The 20,886-nt window shown below is 46.8% G+C and overlaps 1 protein-coding gene across 9 annotated transcripts in view; it reads left to right on the top strand.

Annotated features, from left to right (window-relative positions):
- The window catches only part of LOC111260456 (RNA-binding protein Musashi homolog Rbp6), a 240,832-nt gene that overhangs the window by 133,867 nt on the left and 86,079 nt on the right, over positions 1–20,886 (top strand). For all 9 annotated transcript variants that reach the window (XM_022833232.2, XM_022833231.2, XM_022833227.2 and 6 more), the window contains one exon: positions 15,253–15,345. In XM_022833232.2, coding sequence (XP_022688967.1) covers positions 15,253–15,345 — 93 coding nt within the window. The remainder of the gene's footprint in view (positions 1–15,252; positions 15,346–20,886) is intronic.

Raw genomic sequence — 20,886 nt, 5'->3', positions numbered from 1 at the left:
ATATAAGTAGAAAGAGAGTAGGGGCGAGAGGGAGAACAGTGTTTGAGCTAACTTATCTGTTATATAATGAGTCTTTTCTGAATCTCACCCGAGAATTCATGCTAGTCCGCGTTCATTCCCGATAGATGTACGAGTATTAGATATATATTTGATCTTCCTCTTAAGACACTGCCCATTTCACTGTTTTTACAAGTATACGACGACAAAGGTCTTCCGTAAAAAAAGCATATATAGTGGAGGAACATCAGACAAGCAAAACCGTTACAGAAAATCTGTTTCGGCCAGACAGGCAGGTAACATTGGCCGTGTGTCTTCGACGGTTCGGACGAGCGGTTTCTACTGTTCAAATAGAGCGCGAACTTTCTTTTGTATTTCCGTAGCATACGGTTTGCATAGGTACGGGTTGTTCTTTTCAACGCTTTTCCTTTTTTTGCGCTGGGATCGTTTCCAACAGCCGATACTTTGCCCTCCGTTGGCAACGCGACAGGTTTTTTGATCGACACTCTCGACGACACACGAATCCTGACCTTTTTTAGAAATTGTTCTTTCCTGTCACCCTGGTTTTCAGCGGAACAAATCTTGCTTACCGTCAGGGACTGAATCTGCCTAATGGCATACGTAGCAATAGCCGTATAAGTTTTAATATTGCTGTATAATTTAAGACCACTGCAGCAGTTGAAACAAAGAAGTTAGCCGGTGAGTGCTACCACCCTCTGGTTAGTAAGTAATCCAAGTTTGATACAGTGATTCCTTGTCTATATTACAAAAAGCTATATGGACGGAAAAAAATCGTCTTGTTTTCAGTATAATTATTTAAAAAGATAACCATAAGGACGACACCATGTACTACGTATACTCACGTAAAGATTATCTCCAATCGAAATAAAGCGGTGGTTGTAGTACGATATACTCTCGAGACAAGTGCAAATAATTTTGTTTTGTCTTGTATATATACGTATACTACTACTTTCTTATAGCTAGAGATGATCACGCCCCACATAGAAGTCACCATCATCGGACGTTCTGCCAACATTATGACACTTCCATGACGTATTTTTACCGTTCAAATGTGGTTTGTTGGTGTGCTCTTTTGTGAAAGACGCCGCGCCTCCTTACGTTTTCTCTCGGCGCTAGTTTCGTCTTGCGTGCGTATTTCTCATTTGTACGCAACCTTGGGCCACTTCTGCGACGACTAGCGGCCGGACCAACATAATGGAACATCAGTGACAGTGACTTCGAGAGGGAAGAATAAAGAATCCCAACAGTAAACATGGCTAGTCGCTCATCGTAACGACTGCTTGATTCGTTCGGTGCGTGTGCATCTCGCGAGCCTGCACCTTTTCTCTGAGTCGTGCGTGTCTGCCCTTTAAGGAATCAGGTTAGGCGACTGTACTTTACTGCCCCCTTCGTCTAGTAGGTATGAAAAATTCGTCCACGAACGCTACCGCTAGCGTCAAACTTGTTGGATACGAGGGATATTCAACTAAAAGACACTACCCTGCACCTTCTGTTCAGTATCCTTTTCTCCTCACCCCTTATCTTCGCCTTCCTTTCTCTAAGCTATTTCGTGTTTCTCCAGGCTCAGCAGGTTGTATTGAAGAGGGTCAAATAGATCTTTCAAAGCACGCTTTTCTTAGGAAAGAGCTCACGCACTCATTAATTTTTTCGTCTGCTAGCCTCGTTGTACCCGGCCGCGTGTTTAACGTCGTCGCTTTCGGACAGGCCTTCGTGGTTGCCGTAACGCACTTGTATCGCAGCGTCCTGTGCACTCAATGAGCCAACGACTGAGCTTTGCGTCTTATATTCTTCATCTTCTTCGTTTCTCTTCTTTTGTTCGTTTTTCATGTGATGGTGGTTGGCCGCTCTCGGGTCTGCTGCCGAGGTCGTCTGCCCCCAATTATGCCGTTTTCTATCTCAGGCCTCTGGGAAACCTCTCGCCGTTGAGTTTATTCCCCAAACACTGCCTCAGGCCCTTCGCTGAAACTTACGAATAACATTGGCAGGGTATGCAGCAGTAGACCATTGTTGTTTGCTTACGTTCTTCGTCTGTCTCTGCGTGTCTGTCGTGCTGACTGGCTGCGACTGTTACAGATACTTCGGCTCGTGCACCGTCTGCTGTTACGACGGGGCTCTCTTTGAATCGAGAGCCACTTAGGGCTAGCTAAAAACTAAGGCTGCGTTCACTCCATACCGCTCAGGTCAACGTTCAGCTTTTCCAGCAGTTATCGTTCGCCGCCCACCTACCCAGAGCTCCAATGAAGCTACTGGCGTTAGAAGCTGGCCTCTTGCCTTCACACACGTTACAATCCTTCTCTCACTCGTATCTGCTCGTCGTTTTTTTCTTCTTCTTGCAAAACGAAAAGTATTCTTTAAGGGGAAGTGACTTGCCCTCTCTATCAGACACTAGTATAAGACTCAGACTCGTTTCATCCCAGTATGGCGCAACCGTCGAGGCGTTTCTTTTCATGCTATAGTGGCTATGGAGAGTGCTCACTACTTCGCTGCGAGACGCATTTACAGAGTATAGAAAACGAAGGCTAAGCCTTAGCCGGGGACACGGATGAAGAGGGGCGGCTGCTGTACAGACAATGTAGGGGCCAAATTTTCAGGGCGGGTCGGTGCGAATAAAAAGTTGAGGTAATAAGCGGTCGCGCTTGTCGCCCGACCTGGCGGCGCGTTTTTCAGTTCTTCCCAGTCACCGTAGTAGCAGTTCTCAGTTCCGCGGAGCGATTAACACAGAGAAAAGGGAAACGAGGGGGAGGGCGTTACACAGAATGCGGATGGAGCCAGACGGTTCTGGTAGCAACTCGGAGAGCAGCGGCGCAGTCTGTACGAATGAACGTGGGGCGATCGCGCTAAGACTACAGGTCAGTAAGAGCTGCTATGTACAAAGCTGGGAAGGGCACTTGGACGAGCGTGGCCTCAATTCGGTTCGCGAACTGCGTGCTGGTGGATAGATGGAGGAAAGGACTAGAGAAAAGGCAAGGGGAAGAAAGAGGTCGTATGTAGATGGCACTCACGCGCCACTGCACCTTCACTTCATTCAAAGGATTACGTTGCAGCGAGTTGAAAGGCGAGCCTAGAGAGGAGACTTGAAGGGAAGTAACGCGGAATAGGGGCTTGGGGGCTAGATTCAGCAGCTAGTCAATTGCTAGCGGGCTAGAGCAAGCCAGCCGGATGAAAAGTAGGCAGAAGAGGCCGGCCCCGCTGGTGAAGCCCCTGGTATAGCAGAGTCAAATTGTCGTTTTCGTGGTGGTAGTGGCACCATCAGTAGCACTAGCAACAGTTGTCGTGGTCGACGTTGCCGTCTTCGGCGTTGTCGATGTCTCCGCGATTTGTGGACATTGTTGCCGGCGCCGCGGTCTGACGACCGTGTTTCGGCCTCCATCACCGTCTTCGCCCATCACACCCAGTGGCTCATCCACCGATGCAGATGAAGCGTCGGGCAGAAAAACGTTTTCCGACTTTTGGTGGTTCGCCTGCTGCCGACCGTGTCACTTCGCTCTAACGCGCTAGCTTGTCCCGTCAATGCCCATTTCCACCCTCAGAGCCATGTTTCTGTCATGAATAGTAAGCGCTAGTGTGAGTCAAGCGGATAAAAGCGGAACCAGCAACAGCAGCAAAGAGGCGACGAGCCAAACGAGCGGCGAAGGGATGGAGTAATAGAGTGAACAAGCAAAACTCACTGATGCACTTCAGGCCGCTCGGCGTACAACGCTAGCAAAACTTAGATAGACGCGAAAAACGCAGTCACCGTTCGCTCTTCTGGCGTTACTACAGTCGCTGCTATTGCTGTTACGCCGGTTATGCGGACCGGGCGAATTTTTTTGGGACGTCACAGTTCTGTGTGAACAGCGTACGCATGCCTCTTAGGGATACGTGTATACGTAGTAGCCAAGCGTGGTTGTGAGGAACGTGAACATTCAGTTGAGGGTTACTCCCGGTGACCCCCTGACTCTGTTATTTGCGCCCTTTCGTTTTCGTTTAAAGGAAAAAAATGGGCGGCTAGATGATGAGAAGCAAAGAAAGAGGTTTTAGCAAAGAAGAAGCTACGCTGAGGATCCAAGCTGAAATCAAGCTGAAAGAGGAGCAGATAGCTAGAAAAGGGGAAACGCGAAGTCGGAGGAAATGATAGGCGAGTCAAATTGAAACGGGTGAATTGCGGGAACGGTTAGAATGCAATTTCGTACGATACAGATATGGAACGAGAAGGGTGTCAAATACTGTGCAAGGCGGGAACAGTTAAAAGCGTGAACGGTGATCGTAGCAGACGACGCGTGAGTTTTAGATATGCTACTGATCCTCGTAGTGATGCCGCTGCCACTAAATAGGATCAGCGGTGGGACATAACTAAATTGGAATACTGAGCTATTTCAGTGGTTCCTACTAGGTTACTCTGACCCTAATGTTGTTGGCATGTTTGAAATAAGCATATTCCTCATAAAAAGGGCATAGGAAAACTACATATCGTGCTTAAAATAAATCGAGATAAGGCACATTTGCACAAACAACATGATACACAGTCATTTGAAGGATTTATATAATTTAATATATATAAAATAGTGCAAACCTTGAAGAAAACAGAAGTGGCAAGTATTATATCGGTCTCATATTTTTCAGTTTTACGCCTGGTACTTTAGCCATAAAATGAAGGGCGAAGTATGTCCACGTCCTTATTCGGACCTAGAAGATCAAACGTCCGTAAGTTGCACAGGCAAGCACGTTAGTAGCTGCGCTATCACGGGGACACTATTATTTTAACAGTTACCAGTAATCTAAAACTACAAATAAATTGCCACATCTTACTATGCTCAAGCATATTGAAATTGAGTTGCGTACCGCGGGGCCTAGAAGGTAAAGCGGGTTGGTAGGAACATCTTCTACCGAAGACTCCGCTAGAAGATGCTTACGTTGGTGAAAACTTTGCCCTCGAATAGAGAAGAAACCTGCTGCAGAACAAGGAAAGACAAAATCGAGGTAAAGCAAAAGATAGGGCGAAGTTACACAAACAGGAAATACTGAATAGAAACTATCGAGCGTGCGGATATGAAAGAATGGTACGACAAAGACCGAAGATGCGAACAAGCGACCGACAAAAGGGAAAACAGTAGTAACCTGTTTCGCTGCTGAAGAACACGAAACGTGTCGTGAACAGCAGAAAAGTGTACAGAGGAACAAACGTAGTGAAGTAGGTCCAGCCGGATCTGTTCTACCTAACTCAACTACACAGCGGTTTCATTCAGACCAGCCAACACATGTGACCTGACATCGGTGGTGAATGCACGTAAAACAGTGGATAGAAGGAGCCTGCGGCTGCGTTCTCACCAGGTTTTTACCGGCAATCGAGCCAGTTGACGGGTCACACTGTCATCTCCCCGTCTGTTTGGCCTGCCGCAGGCCGTCGCCGCCACAATCCTATTCGGTCGATGGGAGCTTCAACTCAGCCGACTATACAGCAGGCAATGCTTCAGTGTCGTCTCGTGTTCGCAAGCAGTCTAGCGCGTTGTTCCTCTGTTCGACAGACCGCGGCGATGGCGACTGCTGCTACGGAAGCAAGCCCTCAACAAAAGACCCTTGCAGTCATAATTAGTCAGCAGCAGAAGTTCTGGTCTGTGGGGTAATAGAGGCGTAGCGGGTGGCGAAGACGACAGCTAGTGGGTCTTTCACAAATAAAAAGAGAGGTTGAGACGAGAGGATTCTGCAAAGTGTATGGCTGTTGGTTGGAAATTCGGAATCGAGGGACTCGTGATAGTAGTGGTGGTTTATGGAACCTGTCGCGGCGGTCGCGAAGGTGGTGGGGCATGGGCTCCGCTAACGAAGACGACGCGGCCACGACTATTTTTGTCTGCAAGAAACGCCTGGCGAGCTCCGAAGCTTTAAGCAACCATCTTCCTAGAGCAGCTGCTCTTCTCATTCACTGAAGTCGCCGTTTGCTGCCTCCTCATGCTTTCTACCCACTGAATACCCCTTTCCGACAGCCCTTGATTCGCAGGTTTCTCTTTGTCGAACACACTCATCTGTTCCCTCCGTCCTCTTAGTGTAACCCCTTCAGTGAATCGGAAGAGTTATACGGACTCAACTACTGAACACCAGTATCACTGCACCGGTGTTACCCAGTGAGCTAACCACCTAAAGTCCGAGTTCCTATCGCTCTTCGATCCAGGGTGCCCTTTCATTTTCCAACTTAAGCCTTCTGCAGCCCCCCACACGTTTGTGCTGTCATAGCTTGGCTTTCTTGTTGCTTGTGACTCTTTACCTTCGTTAGCTCATGCCCCCCCCAGCGCCTAAGGCAATGGCATGCCTACAACTGGTATCCCTATTAACTTACCAGCGTTGCCAGTGCCCCACTGCGACCACAATGATTATGAACAGCAATAACCGTATGACTATTGATCCGACAAGCAGCAGCCCGCCCAGCAGTCATTCGCTAACGGCTAACCGCATTTCCTGTAGCTCTCGCACCACGGATCAGCACGCACTACGGCGCTGGCGATTGCAGCGGCGACAGTCCAGCGGCGACAGTGGAGCGGCGGAAGCTGCCGTAATACTATAGATGGTACGAGCACAGCCACTCCGGTACATTATACAGTTTTCGCCGAGAGTGGTAAAGGAGCTTATTATCTTAAAGGCCAGGAACGCTGTCAGGCCTTCGTTGAAGTGATGACAGAGCCGGAAACGGAACACTAGCCGAGGCTATGGCATATTGTCTTGTGTTTCTCACCGGCCGACAACCCACTACATATATAACAACCTTCACTAGAGTTGTTGAACCTTCTAGCGGTGAAGTTGGCAAACTGATGTCATTACAAACAAGCTCTCACAAAGGGACAAACGTATACACCTACAGAGAAGCAAACTTATTGTTCAAATGAGCCCCTAACTCGTGCGCAATAACGGCCTGGCATCCGTTCTCACAGAAGTAACCTGGCGTTGGTGGAGCTTATTTGTGGCCACGCCTCGATGAAAAAGTCGCACGTAAATAAGTCCAGATGAGTTCACGCAAACCAACCGATGGAAGCTACCGATTGTTAGCCAGAACAACAACAGTGAGTTCGTCGGCGGTGAAAGGCACAAAACTGGTAGGGCAAACGGATAGCCGGATAGATAGAAGTTTGAACCGGTTTGTAGCTGACGGCATGACGTTATATGTTACCCAACCTTTCGCTAGCATAATTTATGCAATAGGCTGCATGCAAGCGTGTGTACGTGTTGTGGGGTTGAAACTACGTTTATAAAGGTTGTTTTCTTTCTCTGAAAAATGTCCTCCACCTTGTGCATGAAAACAGTAACTGTAACAAGGGTCCGATCACAATTTTTGACCAAATTGCTAACAAACGTGTCGTGGTCTTTTGCGCAAAATATCAGTTAGCTTCATCGCTTAACGGTCTGCTCAACATTACTGCATCCGGAAGCTAAAACATATTGATCCAAGCTAGGAAACCCGTCCTTCCAATTAGTGTTGATAAATCAATATATTGCGACAAAAATCGTCGTATGAAAAAACAGTAATTTATTTACATGTAAAGTTCTCCCTTCTTTATCATTATAACTTAATCATCATCATGTCTGTCATATCGATCTAAGTGCCTGATTAAATTCCAACAATCATTTTTCTTTTTTGCCGTCAAAAAGCTCCGCTTATTTTGTTTTGGTTAGAGTCCGTACACGATAACATATCATCGTGCACGTATCGACAATGCGCGTTGAGAGCAACGATAATGGTAACTGGTAATAACTGTTCAGCCTATCTGTGGCACCGCCTTCCCCAATACTGAGCCCTGATACACCTAGAAAATAAATCTAGTACTACGACTAAAATAGCACGAAGACCAATAGAAAAAAGCGATGTCCTTAATAACCCGGAAATCTCGTGAGTTTGTAAGAACCTATTGGAAAGCGGAGTATGACTTAAGACCGCTCCAGCTAGCATCAAAATGACATGACTCACTCGATGACGCATCGAGCGTCGCTCGATACAGGCAAGCCTCGACGCCGAGAGCAGGCAGCTATGACGCAGTAAAGTCAAACTATAACTGAGCGATCAGTGCAGGAAACATCAGGAAAAAAAATGAGGAGATACTGAGAAGGCAAAATCGAGTTGTGTTAAGGACGGCAAAGATTTGGGGGATCTCCCTGGTCCTCATTGTCGCAGCATTAGATTGCAGAACTGAGATGCTTGATGCAGCCACGCTTGTCGCTACCGCTCTGACCGGTGGTGTCGCTTGTGAAGGATGCAGTTGCTGACGCAGCACTTTGCCCATAACTGTAATTCCCCCTTTGCCCGCCATGGTCACCCCAGCTATTTTCAAGTCGTTTCTGCATTTTCTCCTCTGAGGACTGCCGAGCCGCAGTCCAAACCACCTAGCCCGACCCAGTCCGTTCGTTCAAGATTCGTTGCTTGGTTGTTGCAGAAGAACGAACCCCGCCTTGTAGCTTGTCTGCTTAACTGGCCTGTGGGCAGGAGACAAAGCGCATGCATCACACGAGGCGTAAACTCTAACTCACTTATCAGAGCTTTCTTCAGAAAAGAGAACGGATGAGTGATATTTATTATTGAAAAAATACCTCCTTCACAACAACATCCCCTAATCTCTACTATTTACTACTCCTAAAAGTATCGCTGAAGTTTTTACCGCCTTCACTTGTATGCTTTCTGCTTCTCCACTTTTCTCGTCCGTTCTTTGCCTAGCGCACTAGGCGTCGAACTGAGTCCTCTGAACTGAACTGAGCACGAAAAATGTCTTTCTCTTCCACCGACCGATTGCCCCTCGATCCCGGTTTCTCCTCAGGCAAATCGCAGTACTCTAGTTAGTTGTTAAAGATAAAACGAACGTGAACTAAGCTTTGCCCTGTCTAAGATGTTAAGGGGTTTTTTCCTCTCCGAGTACCATAAGGATGATGGTAGTGGTGGCTGAGATGGTGCTTCCGTTGTTGGCACTAGCTAGCTTTGTTGGAGGAAAAGAGACAAAGAACGAAGGACTTGCTACCGCTTCTGTTTCTCTTGACGATGCTACATCATCCGCAGCTTCAAACAGCAGCATCAAGAGGAAGCAATGCTTTGGTAAAAGAAGGGATCGCCGTTCAGACTGCAGTCTTGAACTAGACGAAGCGTCCAACCAACCCAACTGTGTCGCCCCCGACTTCGTGATAGCAGAAGCGGTAGCGGTTCCTGGCAGCCGGTGTCGGCAGCAATGTAGAAGGACAAAAACATTTTCGAAAGACAATGCCTTGCAGTACTCCTTGAAGAGGAGACAAAACGAGAGGAGTTTTGAATTGGGTGCTTGGCCTGCTGGCGGCTCGCAAGTGATACGCGCTTGGCCGTACCAGACAACCCAGCTGAAAGCAGAATGACAGAAGTGGTGGAGGCGCGGGAGGTACGAGAAGGTAAAGAACAACGGAACGGCTCAGGCCATGTCACCCGCAGACCAGATCCTACAGCCAGCGCCAGACAGCTTCGTCGTCAGCCAACACGGTCACTTAGGGCGTTACCAGTGACGACTTGTCCTGCCAGTGGTGCTGCTGCTTCTGATGCTTCGCCTGCGATACGAACAGTTACTCACTTGTCCTTCTGCTATTAACGATGCCTGAGGCTCTTTGTGAACACTGCATAATTTCTCACTCCCTCGCTGGCCTGGTGCCTTTTTGTAGGTAAAGCAGCAGCAGAAGCAGCGGCAGCAGGATGCTTTCAAAATTTCTTACACTCGAACTTGCTACTGCGGTGGCAGCTCGCTAGTTCGCTTTCTCCGCCAGTCGTGCTGCTGATGGTTGTCTGCTATGCTTCGCGTGTTTGCCTCTTCGTGTTGAGTTCCTGATGAGTTTGCGCGCACAAATGAATGTGTGCGTTATCGTTGCAATCGAAAATAATAGACTGGGAATAATAGTGCAAAGGCTGCGCCGTTACGTGGACAGTAAGGCATCCTGACGCGACCATGGAATACGCGGCGCTGATGAGACTGCACGAGGTAGCAGGACAAAACAAACAAAAGTGAACTAAGATGGAAGAGGAACGAATGTTTTGGAAAATGATGAGCTACATCGACACAGTTCAAGATCGAGACAGGGGATACAATAGCTAGAAAAGGCTGCCGTATGAAACGGAGTTTCTAGCACTATCAAAAAAGCAGCGTTGGAACATTTTGGATCAGGCGCTTTCCCTAATCTATTAATGATAATTATGCGCATACGAAGAAACCACTTATCAAATTACTCAGAAAATAACGATCCGCTGCACACAATGTTATTTCACGACACTTAGAAAAAGATAAATTTAAAACAAGGCATTGTATTCGTCGACAAATTGTATTATATAGCATGCTGTGTATATAATGACCGTGCTAAAAAGAAACGATTGTCCAGCAAGGTGCGCGTCTTGCTTTTCAGCCTTCTACTTAAAATCCTACTGTTTAACTCTCATCTTATCTATGCTACTGCTATTCTAGTGGTGACAGATCTAACCTTTAGCAAGTTTGTTGCTTGAATCAACAGGAAAGAGGCATCGTTTTGTATCCTGCTGCTCCTACAGCAGCAGGATGAGCGCATATCGCTCTTCAGTCATCCGCCAGTCGCCTGATCAGATATTCGGTCACTAGTTTCATTGTCCTATCATATGATAGGTTAGAACGAGGGGTTTATACAGCAGGACGTAGACAGTGCTCATAAGAGTTAAAGTACACGCGCGCAAACGGGTGTATGCTTCAGTGTTTGGACCAAAAATATCGCTACATTCCAACGTCAGTGTGCCTGGATTCAACTTCCCTCGAAAGCGCAGCTCCGTTATATTTCTAGGAAACGTCCTGTGCATGGGTGTGAGCCCCATGTGCTTTCGAGTGTAGCACATATTATACACCTCTTATCGCTAAACGCACTGCTTATAGTCGTTGGCGCGATGAACAGTTGGAGGCAACTGCGAAAGAAAAAGGTGGACATTATTGGCGTCACTATCACGCAGATGGTAACTGCGAAAAGAGGGAAAATTTGTTGAGAAAAAGCAGGAAATTCATCCTGCTGCAATCGCTCCCGTCGGGTCCAGGAGCCGAGAACCGCCAGGGGTAGCAAGGTATACAGCAGAAAAGACCCATTCCGTTTGAGATCGATTGTGGGTCTTGTGTTTTACTACGATTTCGGAGAACATCACCGTCTCTGCTGATTTGGCTCATTTACGCTAAAAACCGTGCTGCTATCAGTTCTGCTGCCATCTACGTAGAGACCGGTGAAGTCCTGGACGCTACCGCCGATGTCCTGCTAGGGAGCTCTTGGTAGAGTTCTGTTGGCTATGTTGACTAGCTGAATAACGGAAGTGTTAGTTTGCGTCAGTGGCATTTTCGCGACCCTGCCAGCTTTAAACAACTAACGGTAACCGACCGTCATTCTAGGCCTTACCAGCAGCAGGGTAGGTTAGCTCAGCTTGTGTGCGTTTAGGCTCCTCTTTCCAGTACATCACACAGGTACCTCACGCCTTTCGCTGACTTGCTGAGGAAGTGACGGACCAGTCGTTGACCGCCACTAAATATTTTCCTAACAGGCGTTGATAATTCTTCTGAAAGCGTAGTGGGTAACGTATTTGCCTACTAATCTTCGGGACACGTTGTGGTGTAAGTTCGAATCCGGACATAGACACACTTCCTTTCGTACTGGAAGCCAGTAATCCAATAGAATGGCTAACGGCGATGCCGGACTAAAACTCTAAACGGAAAGGCGTTGACAATAGAAATGAATGACATATGGGAAGTAGAATTCATTCTAACTAATAATATCTAGATTGACCGGCTGACAAAACCATAGCTATGATAAGGACTAAGCCTGCCAAAAAGTATTTATCTACATAGAATGTATACTGTGGATGTGAGAATCTGTATGAGCGGTATAGTACTACGCTATGCGATAACTAGGCCCAAATTTTTTGCTCCGGTCTTCACGTTCCTGTTCCTCTCAAATCCAGGCGCCTATTGGCAGAGTCCCATAAACATGTTGGAGTCACCGGTTCCCGATAAAGTCCAGGTTTTCCTTTGCACATACCTGCGATGCGCGTTTTTGCACACGTCTTCAGTCCTTGGAACTTTGGCAAAGCCCGGTCAGGACCAGCAATGCTATATCTGCTGCTTCCGACAAGGGTTCGCCATATCCTACGATTGTGAGTCAGGTCACAGTCAATGTACCTCTTCTGTTTTAGGTTCATCTGAATGTCGCTGTTATGGTTAACCTCGGCGTCGGTGTTGGCCTTTTGGCGTTGTCATCCCCGCTAACGCAATTATCGTCACCGGTATCTATTGTTACACGAGAAATCGTCATGGTAGACAACGTTGGAAGCGGAACGAGTCGAATGGCGGCAGCAGTCGACTGTGGCAGCGATAACGCTCCCGGCGATCTCTGTTCAGCACAGGGGGGAAGCTTGTTGTACTAAGAGGAAGCCAATGGAAGGTAGAATCAGCTGTAGTAGTGTCGTATAGAGACAGACGAGCGAACAGAGCAGCAAATGTAGTGAAATGTGAGGGCGAAAAGAGGCTTACTTCAACTCTTAGCGCCGGGGGTGGTCTTCAGAAGAATGGTGCTCATGGTGCGGTTGATGTTGAGAGATCTTCGGGTGAAATTTGGAAAGAAGGGGACGAGTGAGGGGAAAAGGATGACGCTACGTTTTTTTGCTCCTGCTGCCGCCCGCCTACTCACAAACCGCTTGCTTTGGCCGACTAAAGGTTAGGCCAAATCCTTATCGCCGCGTGAGCCTACCATCGCGGTCGAACGAAACAGCAGACCTTTGCAGCGGGTGCCAGCGTTGTCTCTGATTTGAGGCCTTTCGAGGGACTGGAATCCTTTGGGGAACGAATATAACGATGGAAAACAAAGACGGGGGTAAGTTGGACAGTGGGTAAAAAAGAGCTACAAAAGGTAAGGCTGGTTGCCGGTCGTCGTACTGGCTAGTAAGGCCATTCTTTGTTACAACAAAATGTAAGAGCTATAGAAGGCACTCGCAAAGAATACAAGGAAGCGGGTTGGCTTATGGCAGTAACTAGGGCAAAAGCAAAGAACCAAAAGGTGCCGCTGCTACTGCTTTAGCTGTCCGACGAGACAAGAAATAGAGTAAATTGATGAACGATGCTTTTGCTCCTTCCGATGTTGCCTAGCCATTGGTCAGCCGGTAGTCAGATGCTGTTAGTTTCCTGCCATCGTTGCCAACGTTGACATCCCACCTCTACCGTTGTTACCCCTTGATCGGTGGTCAAAAACGACGACGACGGCGGCAATGATCGGACAGCGGATCGACTATATATATATATATATATATATATATATATATATATAGGCTTGGACTTCCCATCTGTGCCATTACTCCCACTCGGTCTCTTGGACCTTGCAAGATCACACGACACCCAAGTCACTAGACGACCGGACATCGGAGCAGACCCACCATCTGCCAATGGCCTCAGCGGCTTTTTCTCGCCGTGTAAGCTTTGTCCGCCTTAGCCTTCTATAGCAAGGTAGCAACTAACGAATTACTCCATCGAAGTTGTTGTATGAGATACAATCAGTAAGTCATGAGCAACCCTATGGAAGGACGGAGGCTATAGTGATGGCGTGCAACCGTGAAACGCTGGCAAAGGTTGTTGTTAATGTTGCCGATGTTACTATTATGGTAACAGTGGTTATGGTGGTCGTAAAGGCTGGACAAAATTGCACTTTGTCGTTGTCGTTGTAGCGTGCCAATCATAAGGTAGCCTAAACAACATTTGTGTTGACCAGGTGGTAGATTCACTGCGTCATTTACAGGCCGAGTGTCCGGAGCATGCCAGTAACATAATAATAACTGCTATGAATCAATTGAACTCCGTTGCTTCCTAAAGCATCATATCTCAATACGTGAAGAAACAAAAGGTACAGGCGGAAGCTTGGCAGGGTATACACACCTCCATGCTACACGGAGGTAAGCAGTTTAGAATATCAGGTCCTATAAAGCACACAGTATCCCCGTAGTGCTTAAAGCCTTTAGAGTTATCATTACACCCAAACGTAGAGAGATTTCACTGTTCGAAACGTTGCTATATAACGATGAGGGACGTATGAGAATTTGACATTACGTACTTTTAGGGGCACGATTTGTTAAAAATTCTTCTAGGCTGTGTGGCGACGATCATTTTTGTGTTAGTAGCAGCCAGAGTGCTTATTCTAAACTGCCTTAGCTAACCACTGAGACGCTGCACTAAGGGTTAGCCAAGCTTGAGAAAGATAAAACGAAACCGAGGGAGAATGAAATCTTCAAGGGCGCGAGAGTGGTCTGCGGTTTAGCAAGCCACTGGGGAAGAAAATTTTATGTAGAACGAGTAAGATTAGGTGTCTGTACCCTTGGGTGCCTAAATGAAGATTGATTGTAGATTGTGTAATTCTGGGTGCCTATAAGTCCACGCGCTGTTCACCGCCACGGGTTCAGGTGAGCATTCAGTGTGCTCTCACTTTAACTGCAGCGTGTAGCCACAGGCAACGACTCGGCTGAACGGACGGAGCCCCGAAAAGGAGCCTCAACGTATCTTGCACCTGTGCTATGCGGCATATTGTACACGCCTCAATATGTGTAACGAAGCTCTTTCATTCGTATAGCTACTCGAGCTCTGTCCACCGGATGCGAACGCATATAAAGGACTGTAATAAGAATAGGCCTACCAGAGTTTCCAGGATGGCCTGGGACAGCTTCATATTTCAAGGTGTATTAATAACATAATATTAGCGTATTGAAACCATAGTAACGAAATATAATAAACCTGTGTAAAGAACTGAAAATTTGCAGTATCACCATGATTTAGAGGAAGGTACTTCGTTTTCACGTTGATTTAACATTATTAACAAAAATCATACGTTTCCTGTAGCAAGTGAATAGCGGAAATACGCGTCATCTATTTTGGCGAAAAAAATCAGTCTTTCCTTCTGGAAAGCTTGCTTGTTAGTATGTTGTGTTTATCACACTCGTTTGAGCTAGACCCACAGGAAACGTCTAGAACCCCTTTACATTGGACTCTGGAGAAGGAAGAAAAAAACTTTGCTGTAATTTACGATGACTGTGATTCAAATTTGATATCGGTAGAATATTGTCTTGTTTTGTTTGGACTATACAATAGGTACTTGTTTGTTTTTTACGTTACACATTACGCATTGCGCATCGATCGTAGTAGCTTCTTCCACTGTAACTCTTCCTCGGTCATATTTCGTCGTGTTTGATTATTATTTTACATTGATTCTATCAATTTCTCTAATCGTCGCCTTTTTCAGATGGTCACGCGAACAAAAAAAGTATTTGTAGGAGGCCTCTCAGCACCCACTACACTCGAGGACGTGAAAAATTATTTCCAACAGTTTGGACGGGTGAGTACCAGTGACGTACTTAATTAGTTAATTGTTTTCGTTAAAAAATTTTCTATACACAAACTTATATGAATTTTGTTATACGTATGATACGTTACATACAGATATCAGAACGCAGTCTTGAAGATCAAGCTTCCCGAACAAAAACAATAAACTTGCAAGATAGTCAATGTTAGTTGTTTGGTCCTAAACGAACACAAGCGGTGTTTCCAATTTATTAAACTTTTTCGCGACTAGTCTCTTAATGAAGCATTGCCTTTCCCCATACATACTTTTCAAGTTTCTCCATCAAACTCCAATCAGTAAAGTAGAATTCTTACGAAGTTTGAATCGGTTGCTGACACGTACCTCACACAACATCTCAGTGCCAGCCCTGGGGCTACGCACGCCATCACGCCGCATTTCACTTCTCAAGATGCGCTCTGGCTTCGAAAACACCATTTCTCTGTTTCTCTCATCATCGACCCATGTGTTTTCCTTGTGCCGGAATCGTGGGCTGAGCTACCTTTCGCCTTTCTCGCTGGATCTCAGCAGCGATAGTAGCAGCGCAGCTAGAACGAGGCCAAGCAAACAACAGTCTCTACTGTTCTGACTCAAGCGCTCAATGGGATAGCTGTATCCGCTTCGAGCCGGCCCTTCTCGGCCGCCAGTGAGTTGAACCTCTGTTTTTTATAGCCGACAATTAATACTCCCGACCAATGTGCAAATCCGGCGGCCAAGTGCTTAGCGGCCATTTTAATGGGGCCACTCGATGAGTTCGGGTGTGGGTTTCGGGGTTTGAGTAACGGCATATTGAAAATTGGCGATTGGGATCGACGCTTTACTCCACTAGGGATTGCGATTGTGTGAAGTGAGCCATGAACAAAGTGTAAGCTAGGGGGGCATGATGGGCTAAGTTAGGTTCCTGCTCGCTCCCTGCTTACTTAGCTGTATAGGTGACTGGCCTCCACCTCTCAGAGATGCTTCTTTTGATTGCTTGCGAACGAGTTTGCTCGTTCACGCACCAGGTGAGGGATTCCAGCGACTACCTTCTGTAGAAACCCGTCCAGCAAGGGATGCTTTTTCTACAACAAGAACACTTTTTGCCTTACAGAGTGAGCCTTATGAGGAAGTAAATCGTTTCTATATAGCAGTATATAATGATAGTAAAAAGAGGGGTAAGTAAGAGATCAAGATCAGTGGCCGGCGTAGCTGAGTATGGGCTGCACAGTACAGTGAGAGCTTCGCGGTTTGCTATCTTGCCATAAGCTTCATGTTGCTAACATAGATCAAACCCTGAGCTTGCCTCTTCTCTTCCCGTTACCCACCAACCGCTATCGTCATTTCTCCCGTTTTGTCAAGCCCTGGTTCGCTGTATATCGTTTGCGTCAGTTAAAACTCTTCCAATGGCCTCTGTGTTACTACGATAACTCTGACAAATTTTAAGTAACGCTGTTTGCCGATGCGACTCAGGCACCGTGGGGCACTACAGGGGTGGCATGAGCACAGGGTGCAGTCCAGTAAAGGGAGAGGGAGAATGACACGATAGAAAATGCAGTAGCAGGCCGATTCGGGTTGAGCGGAGCCCATTTGCATTTGGACAAGTAGCAGTAAGCAGCCGTGGCCAGGCTATGGACTGGAAGCTAAGATCGAGCTGTTCCACGGGGCTGCATTAGGAAACGCTACAGTGGCAGTGTGGGCTGTGAGCAGTCCCGCAAAAGTGGACCCAGCCGCTGAGCTAGATTGGCGCCTTTCTCCTACTGTGCTGATTGACTTAGGACCATGAAGGCGGCGCCGGCACAGTGGGAACTTTGGCTTCGTTCATCAACGTTTGCGTGAGTTTCTACTTCCATGAAGCACTAACGCATGGCTTTGCAGACCTCTTCTTTTCGGCAGCAAACAATGTGGTGCACGTTCATTCTGCCGCGCAACGTCCGACCAACTAGAAGGTGGAACTGCGACACGACGGACAGTTACTGGGGTAAAAGACGTCGGTGGGAAAAGGGGTGAGATCCAGGGGTTTGAATACTCGTGGTCACCTGGTCAAGCGACCAAGCAGTCATCTACGTTCTTGACGAAACATCGGTGGTAAAACTGTTAAATCCGTCACCGTCAGTAGCGGCAACGTTCACCTATGGAGATCGGCTGAACTGCCCTTCTGGCCTGCTTGCCAGAATACTTTGCCATGTACATGAAAATTACGTGGGTACCTGGTTCGTGCGTCACTACCGGGTTGCGGGGATAGATACTTCAGGTTGGCCCTTGATTTGAGTGACTGATCGGGACGCCGCGTCCCTGTTCGATCAAGCAATGTTCTATGCCAGGTTTATCGTTACATAACTCTCTCTGTCTCGATTTTTCTTTCGTATCTCTCTGCGTTTCTCATCCTACCTACAACGATGGGGCAATGTGGCTGAAGCGGTCGTTGTCAGCTTAACCGTCACTGTTCGTCCCCCGGAGGTGTTCTGTAGCATTTTCGAATTGTGACCGGAATTTTAAAACAAGCGTATCCCCTCGCTTTTCTGAGGGTTTCCTTTGTGCCCACACCTGCCGCTGTTCTTTTATGTTTGCGCTGACGTCAGTTGGAATGTCACGATTCTGTAGCTTCCTGCAGGATTCTGTGTGTACAGCATTTGTTTAAATTACTTCAGCACCGACTGGCTGTTGTTGTCGAGACAAGACATTGTTAGATTGACGGTTTGAAGATTGACACAAAGGACATTTGAGATCATAGCCCTGCTCTAAAAACCTAACAACTTCGATATTTAAGGTTAGGCCTGGTGATGGCTATATTACCAGTAATAATAGTTAACCGTTGAGCGATGCATATCGATATAATATATATATATATATATATATATTAATGATGCGAACGATGGACGATTTCTGGGTGGGTAAAGCAACAACGCGTGGCGTCGAAGCTCAAACCAAAATAGAGGAACTATTGTCTGTAAAGGACAAATTACTCTCACATGACCTGCATGGAAAAATTGCGCTGCTTCGCTAACCCTTTGATAAGAACTGGGAATATCAGGCCGTATAGCCCGTCGCGTTTGTCTACAACACGTTCGTTATCAGGCTTTTACTTGGACTTGTAGGGCTTACTATATTTGTGCAATCCGCACTTCACAGAGTCCAAATCAGAAGCTGCTGCTATCCTACGAGGTCAGGGATTTATTTCTGAAAAATTCGCTTTCCCGAACAGGGTACATGTTTTGCTTTCGGAGTGAAGGCCACAGATAAGTTGTCCGACGACTTCTTTTCACTAGCACCTAGGTTAAGATAATGGGTGTTATTTGTCTCAGCTCCTAAAAAGCTCTAAAAAGGTATTCTGTAATATGTTCTAACTACTCAAAAATCATTTTCGCCCATTGTAAATGACAAAGGTGACATCAAAAATATACCACTGCCTTATGTAAATCGTGTAGAAAATATTGTTGCAGGGCTCGAACGTACTTTCCCAGTAAACATAATAAAAAAATGTATTTCTTACGCTTTTTCCTCTTTGTTCTCCACTTGTTCCTCACACAAATTGTAAAATTAAGCTAAATACCTGGCCAGCGGAGGGTTCAGAGCAGATATGAATGGTTGCTTTTTGAGGGAGCTTTGTTCCAATATGAACGATACCGCGAACCAGTAGAGACAAGTTATATAGTAGGCTCAGTGATATGGACGCAAATTTTTACTGAATTTATCCGCAGTGTTCGCCCCCGCTTGCTACTCTCACTCATATAACTTATTAGTTTCGACCCTATTTCGACAATTTCTCTGCAAGTGGGTAAAGTTGCCGAAGCACTTGATGACGCGTAATCTCAACCAGCAGCAGTAGCAGTTAATATTAGGGCTATTGCATCAATTGTCTTGGCTAGGCTGTCATGCCTGATGTTCCTTGGCTACTCATTTTGTCGTTGCACAATGTGTGAACCCTGAAGGGCCACAGATCAGGGACGAGTGCAAGCGGATGAGTCTCGTGTTGTTCACTATATACAGAGTTATACAATTATTATCATAACATTTGGCGTTCCGTTTTGTACCACTTACTAAATTTTGTAAATAATTCGATACGAGCAGGGCACTTGGCGTTGGCGGCGTCCTACAGCTTTACCATTACGTGATTGGTTACACTGTCACGTTAGATAATCTCCCTACATAATATATACGCTATTAATTATAGTAGCATCAAAGAGCCACGTATTTTCGCCTGTGAAATCTTACTACGACGACGAACGCATATATATACTAACCAGCAAAATCTAGTAACACGTTATTGTATTTCATCTATTCAGTCCATTGACATGCAGACCTAACCCTAAATGACCTTAAAGGCTAGGCTGCGTCGCTATAGAGGAGGAGGCAGCAGCAGCCCCGCCTTCGAGACTCGTTCGGCGGTTTCGTTTGTTTCGTGATATCTAAGCGATATTTGTAATGAGATCGCCGTCGTTGAACAGATTTCGTTTGCTCGGCGCTTGTCCTCATACACATGTATATACATATGACAGTCATGAGGTTGCCTCAGAAAAAACGAAGCACTAGCGAGGCAAAGGCAAACGAAGCCTGGATGGTGGCCTCACGGACTCCCGAGAGTTCGCCCGAGTACTGGAGAGACGCTAAGGACGACATGAGATGAGCGCCGCGGCGCACTCGGCTTGCGTCAGTTATAAATGACAATGTGGTGCTGCTGTCTTTGCCGCGCTACCGAAATCGCTGCTGTTGCTGTAAGGGTGCCTGCCAACTGTTTGGCTTATACGCCTTTTTCTTCTTGACAGTCCTTCCTCCTGAGAAGGTTGAACGAGGAAGAGTACACGGCGATCCTAGATCCAGGACCAGGGGTGCTTCCAAAACAGGGCAGGCCAACGAAAGGGCAGTCGATTGCCAAAGGGGCGGCAGCAGCCGTACAGGAGTTGTGAGGATCACATAGCGCAAAGCACTGCGACGACGAAGGCTACTAGCTGTAGCAGAATGTAGCAGCAGGAACCAACTCTTGGATTTGAAGGTTCCCCCGCCTTCAAATACAACCATGCCTCACGTCTCCCCTTGCCCTCTTGCTTATTTATGGTTCACGACATTAATCATCGGGTTGCCTCATTTGTGTGGAGGACCGGCAGGCTTAGGCCGAGAGAGGAAAGTCAGAGCAGCATAAAACCGCTCTGGTTCGCCGGAGAGTTGAAGGACGGAATCAGCAGGCATTGGGTATGCGGTATAGGGTATTTATAAGATTGGTATAGTATTGATAGTTGGCAGTCGCTGGCGCAATTGGATGGGAGAAAAAGAAATTGGGGCTAAAATGGGACAAGTTGACCCATTTGGCCACTAAGGCAGGGCACTTCGAGAGCGGGTGATAAACGAAACAAGAAGAGCAGAAGAAGTTTAGAACAGCTCTAAGAAGGCCCAGAAGAACAAAGCAGGCCTGAGCAGGTGCAAGGAAAAAGGAGGAAAGTGGGCCAGAGTTGGGGGCATAACAGAGCGCAAAGATCAAAGAAAGAGGCTGACAAAAGAGTCGGAGAAAGAAAGAAATAGAGAGAAAATAAGATGATGCCAGGTTAGAGGGGCAACGAATGTTAG

Source organism: Varroa jacobsoni, unplaced genomic scaffold (genome assembly GCF_002532875.2).
Source record: "Varroa jacobsoni isolate VJ856 unplaced genomic scaffold, vjacob_1.0 scaffold_441, whole genome shotgun sequence".
Taxonomy (NCBI): domain Eukaryota; kingdom Metazoa; phylum Arthropoda; class Arachnida; order Mesostigmata; family Varroidae; genus Varroa; species Varroa jacobsoni.
This window is presented reverse-complemented; position numbering and strand designations above follow the sequence as displayed.